The following is a 9,042-nucleotide window of genomic DNA, read 5'->3' on the forward strand; positions in this document are numbered from 1 at the left end:
GCCAGGCGACATTTCTGTCAGAAAATTCTGTCAGAAAATCAACACGACGGTTCTACCATATTGTAGAACCTATTTTTCATCTTTGTATCAAGTCTTTATATTATCTTTGTGATCAAATCTTCCCCCCTACAACCCCCTCCCCCCTCCCCACACAATATGGCTCGTGTCAGGCGACATTTCTGTCAGAAAATTCTGTCAGCGAATCCAACACGACGTCCTTCACGCCCCACCATTCACCAGCAACTAGAGCCCGCCTTTTTGACGGCAAACTGCTATTTGTACACACCAACATGCTAAACACACTTTCATTTACCGACAACAGTTCCCTTTTAGATGACATCTAGGTTAGAAATACAATCTTTGGTTGTATTATTCGCCAATGTTTGTTGTTGCGCCTACGCGACATTTGAGAGTAGATCCAGACGGTAGCATGCACACAGACTGGTGTATGACGTAACTATACGCTAAAATCTAACCACATTATGTTCTTACCCTCAAACAACCAATCAAACTATATGTCATAACTGTCATGCATTACAAACAATGCATTATCTTCACTCATTGGTCTGACAAACGACGTAAAACGGCTGAAGAAGTTATTGTGTCGACGACGTCAGTTGTCGTAATTGTTTCCTTATCCAACCCCACCGTGTCACAGAAACTGGTGTTAGAATGACAAACTCCACCGTTTCTGTCAGCAAGTTTCCTAAAACGTTGTCGTTACGTTGCCCTTAAAGTGCTCTACGCACACGGGATACAAAAACGTTATAAAAACACTGGCATACAAACCGTTTTAGTTGATTTAGTAAAGCGACCCTTTCTTGTTCGATAGCAACATAAGGTTTTATGTGTTCTGTGTCTACTATAGTTCCTTGTAGTGACTTTATTTTTAGCAATATTACTGACAATCACAAAAAAGGTATATTGGGGTGAAATATATAGACTCTAGTATCACAAGGAAGGTTGCTAGAGGCGTATGGAGTATCGTTGTCGAAAATGTCGCCATTGCATTATTTTTGGTCACGTATTCAAATTTACTTTTGAACTTGAATCGCTTGGCGTCATAAATTTGAAACATAACAAAACCAGTCGGAGCTTTTATACGTTGCCAACCGTAGGGAGACTTGTGGTGTATCGATAGGTTTAGGTTTAAAGGCCAACCTTAGAATACTACTTTGTAGAATTAATGTTTCTTGATAAATTGAGACTGCACCTTCACTATTGTAGAATTGTAATCGACTTTTTAGTGGGATTTCGTCAACAACACTATATATGTTACTCAACGTGGCCTTCCTAAATCAATCCAGTGGCGTTAATTTATTTTAATTGGTCACTTCTATAGTTATTTGAGTGCAATTTAGTCTGACGAGGTTTTCTAGGTTTCTTGATTTTGCATGAAGTGACTGAAGGAAAAATGCACTTCATAGTAGAAGGCATAACATTGCAAAGACGTGGCAACAAACCTACAAACACTAGTCAATCAACCAAAAAAAAATCCAACTAACCTACAAAAACGACCCAACAAACCTATAAAACTATCCAACAAAGCTACAAAAACGATCCAGCAAACGTATTTAAAAATCATCCAACAATCCTACAAATAGCGACCTGTCAAATTGCAACCTAAAGACATACCCAGAAAATTACACACCAACTGTTTACACAGAGGGATACTGACACAAGTACCCGCCAGAGGGACCAAACTACTCACCTTTCAGAGATTATTCTTGTATTTTACTCTAAAGGTTGTTTTGGTTCTTTTACCCCCGGAACTATAAGCTCTAAATCCACTTAAGCAATGTGTGGCGTCTAAACTACCCTCAGTCTAATCCACGACTACCGGCGAGTGCAAAAGTCATTTGTAACGTCTATAAATTACAAACTATATTGTCGGTATGACCAATTTCCTTAAAGGTGTAATTTTAAGAGTCTTTTAAACACAGAGTCTTGACATTAGGGAAGAAAACACACTCTTTCACGAGCAAATGTTGTTACAAATTTTGTACATTATTCCAGTATCAGAATTCTTCAATAGTTTTCCCTCTATACGGTTTTTCTTTTTCTTCACCAAGGAAAGTGATTTTTATTTTATTTTAAAGGTAACGATCGATTTTGAAAGTAAAAACAACATCGACAAATTGTCACGTTTCTCCCCAGTAAACTACCAGGTGATCAAATAGAGTCACCGTCGAGGCGTGTTTTTCTCCTCGGTCAAATTTCACGTCAACTGTTCCTCCACCATTGGACCTGGCCGGGTCTTGGTTACAGATCAAATACTCAACCGCCAGGAAAAGAAAGAGAACTTGCCTAATGTTACTGGTGAGTTGCACGCCTACTTGAGTCCGTATCGAACGCTACTTGACTTGGACATGCATCCATGTTTGTATGGTTGCGCCCTGCCCTTGTTTTTCTGGTGGTTTTGAACTCACCACCGCCCAGGCTTTTTTTCTGTATTCCAACACGTAATCACAAGACGTGGTGACGGCACGCTTAAGTTTTTTTTTTCAACTTATGTTAATACCGCTACCAACACAAGACAATACAATAGTCATTTTCACCTGAGTGAAGTGGGGAAAATCGTGTTAAGTGCCTTTCCCAAGGGCACAAGATCGGTGGCACATCAGGACTCGAACCTGGGACCTCTTGGTTCCAAGTCGAGCACAGTTACTCCACACGACCCCACACACCTGGCTTTCTGACACTAGCATTAGCCATAGGTTGTCGTAGGATTATGATGTCGCAGTGAAGCAGCCTAATACTCAATCACTGACAAGAATCCTAAAAAAAAAATCTACGTAACAAGACTGCCACATAACACTGACAATAATCTAAGAAAGAATTTTTCCGGAATTCCGTAATAAAACCGCTGAATTTTTAGAACAAAATCACGACTGTCCCTAGAATGCCTTCATTTATAATCGTAGGACGAACGCAAAACGTATGTGATCAAGGTTTTAGATATACTCACTTGTTGTGATATGTATTCTAAGAATGTACTCTATGAAACATTACCAATATTTTTTCTGACACCACAAAGAAAATTATAAATGGCAGTCCTTGATGATAATTTTGCTGGCTATCTACTACATACAAGTAATTTCTGAAGATCACATTCAAATACTGACGGAAAATGGGAAAGATATTGTCCAGATCAAGTTTAAGAGAGTTTAGTCTTTGTCCCAAAGCATAACTATGATACATATGGTTAAAAATATAATGGAATTTGTAAAAGACGGTATGGGCTTCGAAGTAATTGCCCGCAGCTTAGAATACCTCGACTAGTTGCAGTTCAATTAAAAAGACACGGTTAGCAACGTAGGACAAGTTCAAGTATTTTATGTTTTTACCGAATAGAATTCTAGTCTTTGCCTAGCATGTGTAGATAATGCAAACAGGATAAACTATAAATAAGTTAAAACTAGTATTAGAACTAGTTTAAGAATTCTGACTGAATGCACTGCCGTTGATTCTATATGTGTGCGTTATCCATCTATGTCTTGCCCATTACAGCCAGGCTTTTTTTGCAAAGAGGAAATGCATAACTGATCTTAACGGTATAACGATAATTTTTACACTTGACATGGAAATACTAAAATGATTAACATAGAACAACGACTCAATCAGTTGCCTTACGAGTTCTATCTACATGTTCTTACCTTTGTGTTGGCTCCGTTTTGTTGTTCCTGGTGTTATACCACGACTCCTGGGTACTCGAAGAAAACAAACTGTGTTTCTATCAATGAGAATTTGGCACACATGAGTGCCGTTCGGAGCTCTATAGTGTTAACTACGTACACAGTTGATGAGACTCGCTGGACGGCAAGTGTTGTGAACGTGGGACGTCGAGTTACCCAGTCTGCAGTCCACGGAACGAGTTCTACGAGCGCTGACCAAACTTTCCTCCGATCGGACGACAGAGCGAAAGAAAGTGACCAGTCGTCTGCAGGCCTGACCCCGTTGGTTACCCCTAGCAACGGCTCCAATCAAACGTCGCCGCCAATGGTGTCTGGTGACACATCGCGGTTCGGGTTTAACGTTATGTGTTGCAAACCATTGTTTAGGTCCATGTACCATGAGGGGGTTAATTGACGGCTTTGAGTCAACATAAGCCCATTGTCCCTAGCGGTCTCCCGCTTATCTGCAGGAGAAACATTACTGAGAATGATACACTATTATGTCCGACCGCTAGGGGTCATAAGAGCAACGTCAAAACAAAGGCACACTGCTTTCTTTGCGGGTTAGGTTCTTGAGTCTTATTACGAAACAGGGGTTACTTGATGTCAATACACAGCCTTGAACTTCTTTCTTTTAAAGGCTTTTCTATTACTGATTCTATGCAAATGCAATGTATTTTATGAATCACAATTCGATTTGAGAGCACACAAGACATGATATTTGCTTGAATGGTATTAGTAATCAACGCGTTTGACATGTTATGGCTTGATATGGTACCTGTAGTTCCAACCACAGGAATCAGCGACCCCTACCGGAATCAAATTAAAGTACAGACCCCACTTTGCATTCCCCGCAAATATACATGTTGCTCAACAGTAACGATTTTATAAGTCATTTACCAAACAGTCACAGTCAGGGTACAAACATTAAAGATACACCATCTTACGACCATGCTCCCAGTAGTACAGTATTGTGATGTAAATGAACAATGTAACCTAAACGGACAGAAAAGGTTCCAAAATGTTGTGGGTTTTGGGAGGTGTTGTTTACGTAACCTGCCCATTGAAATGGATACTCCTAACAAAGCGCGTACATGTAACTAAAGCCCCTGTCACAGATTCGCGTACATGTAACTAAAGCCCCTGTCACAGATTCACGCATACGGCCTCACGAACACTGCCGACCTCCTCCCAACTATGGTTAGGAGTAGGTCGGGAGCATGGAAGGTCGGCTGTGTTTGGCTCAGGTGTTTGGAAAGGTCGGCAACTGTTCGGCTGCACTAGCCAAAACTTTAAATTAATGTTTAAATTTATTTTAAAACATTCGGGTGTGGGCAGGGGGTTCGGCTATGGTTGGCAGAAGGTTGAAAGTAGGTCGCAGTGTTCGGGTGTCGAGTTCGAGTGTCAAATTGGACTCAAATCTGACTTGATTCGTACAAAACGCTTAAAAAGGCCTAAATCTGGTCAGACTGCTAAAGAACGTTAGGCAACCTAACCTAACCCTGTGTGGATAGCTAGCGGTATGGTTTTGAATGTGTGACAGTGGCCTTAGTGCGGCTATTTTGTATGGGGAAGTGGGTGACCTATTTCGCTTGTGTATATTAATGTGTGGCGGTTAACTATTTTCTAGGGTACCGTAGTTGACCCAAAGTTGCTTACCATGCACGCAAGGTTGGATATGTCCTAATGCTGCAATTCTATTTTAGTTCGCTAGACGGCATCTAGATCTATTCGTAGTTCTCTTTCATCAAGAAATCAATGACTGGACGCAGATAGCTGTACATAGCTTTAATCACGTTAGTTTTGGTTCGTAAGAACCAGTTGTTTTGTATGTGTACACAATGTATATGTATTAATACAGATAAAACGTCTCTAGTTAGAACGGAAATATTTACATCACATGGACGTCGTAATCTAAAAGTTATAACTCCAACCCTGAGAAAGTGATACGTTTAGAGTGGGAAAATTAAATTTCTCTAAACAAAAAACGCAGATATTGATACATGTATACTTCATAAATGTAGCAAGCTAGCAGACAGCAAAACCAAAAATGAATGGAACAAGTCTATCCCAAGTCTAGCCTGGTTTCCAGAGTGTTGTCAGGGCCAGTATACAATCTCCTCAGCTCCAGGGCCAACAAACAACGATAAATGTTAGCGTCCTTCGCAGTCTTGTTGGGCGTCGGCGTTATTTTTTCTCTGAGCGAGGCGAGTAATATGCGGCCGCGAGGGACGATTCGCTGCCGAGGGAGTTTTTGCCACGGAGAGAAGGTGGAGCACGAAACCTTCTCTCCGTGGCAAAAACTCCCTCGGCAAGTCGTCCCTCGCGGCGGCATATTACTCGCGTCGCTCAGAGAAAAAATAACGCCGACGCCCAACAAGACTGCGAAGGAGGCTAGATAAATGTTACCACAGATCGACCTCAGTTCGACTCTGAGCAACAGTCTGGCCTTCTTGGCGCTGCCCTGTGTACATATTGGCCATGAGAACAGTCTGGCATAATTTGGGTAGCGATGAATTTTATTTTTTGTATTTTGTATCTGCGGTCAGTATCTCTACCTACTTTATCACATCCATTCCTCTACGTTCTCTTCTATTCTTGCATTTGCTTACTTAGTCAAAATCCACGCCTTTCACAAATCATTTTGAAAACGGTAGAATTACAACCTTCTCTTACATTTGACGTAATATTAATAATATGTCTCTGTCAAACATTCTGTCATGGAAAAAACGTCATTCCAAATGCTTCATATACAAAATATTCAAAGTGCCATGAACCAATAAAGCCATGCACAAAATACAGCAAAAACAAAACGTTAAAAGCAATACATTTTGTCATAACATTCACGCAAAATACATGACGATTCTAGCAGTCAGTGTCTATATTTTCCTGAGAATCTAGTCCACACGTTTAGAGTATTGGGATATTACACGTCTAGTAGTTAGTCTATTGCCTATGATAGTCCGATAAAGAGTCCCGAGTTTGGCTTATTCTAAACATCTCGCTCGCCTCCTACCGGAATAAGTTTGAAGTGCACCCTTTTTAAAAGCTATTGTAAGGAAAAACATCAAGGACTGGACGTCCCTCACCGTCCCACAACTCCTGACAGCAGCCCAAGACAGGAAGACCTGGCTACACCTCTGCTGCAAAGTCTGCCTTGTCCCCCCGACGACCAGTGTCGGTCATGGGACTAGACGGACGGACGGTAAGGACCACCTAAATGTTCATGGCTGAATGGCAGAATCACCAACCGTCTTCAGAGTAAACGGTGGAGGCTGATTTCGGTCGCAGCCTCTCTCTTTCCCTCAAGGCTTCGTCCGCCGCGTTCCTTTTAAACTCTTCCTCCAGCATGGACAAGAAGTTGTTGACCTTTGACCCTACCTTCACGATTTCCTCCTTGTGGATTTCTTGCTTGGCGTCGTGAGGGTTGACCCGGTCCCAGATCTTCACCACCAGTTTTTCCCGCCTCAGGATCGGGGATGAAGGGCGGGAGGACTCGTCTCCGGATGAGCGGTCGGACTTGGCTGATTTCCGCCGCCGGTGTTTCTTCTGCCCCTCCGGTGACGTCCCCGGCCTCTGGTGCTGCGCTGGAACGCGAGTGAAAACTGGCGGGCCGTACCGAGCATGCGCGGGCGTTGCACTCTGGGTAAATCTCCTGACGCTTGGAACTCTGGAGAGAGACTTGCGTCTTTCGTCTGCCAGTCTCCTCTCGGATGGCCTCCTCTCTAGCACCCTATTAGGATTTTGTTCAGTACCATCCGTGCTATTTTTGTCCTCATCTTTAAGCCCATCTTTTGTCTTCTGGGTGTCATGTTTCAAAGCCGGTTTTGCTGTGGCGGCGCGGATAGTTGAGTTAACAGAAGGCGTCCCGTTTCTATTTCTGTCGCCTGCAAAACGCACTGACCTTGGCCTCTCCTTCCCCTCATCTCTGCCCACAGAATCGCCATCTTGGATTCCAGCATCCGGGTCCTTTTCGTCGTCGCCATCTTGGATTTCGGGAGAATCCTCCTCATCATCAGGACCTTCGTGTTTTCCTTTCGTCATCTGCCGTCCCATGCACATGGCGGTGCGGTTGGTTCTCTTGACGTGGCGGGACCCCACGCGGTCCCCGTACATGTACAGCGGAGTGCCGGCCGTGCTAGGCGTGCGGAGCCGCGGGGATTCCAGGTGGTCATCTTCTGGTCTCCAGCCCTCCGGACTTATTCCACTGGACTCCTATAGTCAGAGAGAACAAACTATTTAGCAAATGTGTTTAGTACCCTGCTATATAATTAACATAGCACTTAGTTATTACCTAGGAAGAATAGTACAGGTACAAGTACAGAGGTTAATGTGTAAGTCCGGGGCTGTTTGACAAAATGTTTTGAGTAACCTGTTGTCGTCATATAAGCGATCTCAGAAATATGAAAAAAGCTAACAGAATTATTATTTACAATACAGGTAGAGAAAATCTGCCCTTTTAATTAACATAATCTCAAAGAATGTACTGATTTCAAAATTCATACAATGCTTTCAAAGATTTTCCAGTGTTTTTTTTAAGTATGAATGACACTTTTTTTAAGTAATAAAATAAGTCAACAAATAATTTATTCATCATTATTTATAGTCCGGTTGCCAAACCCCCGATTTTTGGAGAACCTTGCAATGCGGTCCATACAAAGTTTTTTTGTTGTTTCTATATCTCTGAGGTGTGCTCTTTCAGAATCTGAATGATGCCACTCTGTCATCCTTGGGCAATTCGCACAATATGCAAATTAAGGTGGCCATTACTGAAAATCCAGTTTTCGTCAATATCTCAGTAACTACTCATGGTATCAGAATCATTTTGGTGTCTATCCCCATCTTTTGAGGGATAACGAATTAAATCAAGCCATTTCAGTAAAGATAGAACCACTATTTTTTGCTAAATATGCAAATTTGGGCCGCGCAATATGCAAATTAGGGCGGCCATTACTGAAAATCTGTTTTTCGTCAATATCTCAGTAACTACTCATGGTATCAGAATAATTTTGGTGTCTATCCCCATGTTTTGAGGGATAACGAATTAAATTAAGCCATTTCAGTAAAAATAGAACCATTATTTTTGCTACATATGCAAATTTGGGCCTTGTCTGTTATTGACGCACCTGGCTGCCAGCAAGGAGGGTTCCTAATTCCGACCCATGTTCCATGCAAACGCACATGCCTAAGTGGTATAGTTTATCTGACCCAAAACCTGTTCAATATTGGAAGACAATTCTAGTTTACTTAAGTCTAGATGGCAGACGTCTTCTAGCATGAAACGCCGCTTGCGTATGATTGTAGACACTGGCTGTTGGTTAGCTCTGGCTCATATATCTGTGTTGGGTATGAAGTCCTGTCGTCTGAT

At 42.1% G+C, this 9,042-nt stretch overlaps 1 protein-coding gene across 1 annotated transcript in view; it reads right to left on the minus strand.

Moving 5' to 3' along the window:
- Positions 1 to 6,120: 6,120 nt before the first annotated feature.
- The window catches only part of LOC109480265, an 8,700-nt gene continuing 5,778 nt past the window's right edge, over positions 6,121 to 9,042 (minus strand). Inside the window, exon 4 of the mRNA XM_019782415.1 lies at positions 6,121 to 7,889. Within this exon, the coding sequence (XP_019637974.1) occupies positions 6,918 to 7,889 (972 nt within the window). The 3' untranslated portion in view covers positions 6,121 to 6,917. The remainder of the gene's footprint in view (positions 7,890 to 9,042) is intronic.

This window comes from Branchiostoma belcheri, unplaced genomic scaffold (genome assembly GCF_001625305.1).
Source record: "Branchiostoma belcheri isolate BF01 breed outbred unplaced genomic scaffold, Haploidv18h27 scaffold50, whole genome shotgun sequence".
Taxonomy (NCBI): Eukaryota; Metazoa; Chordata; class Leptocardii; order Amphioxiformes; family Branchiostomatidae; genus Branchiostoma; species Branchiostoma belcheri.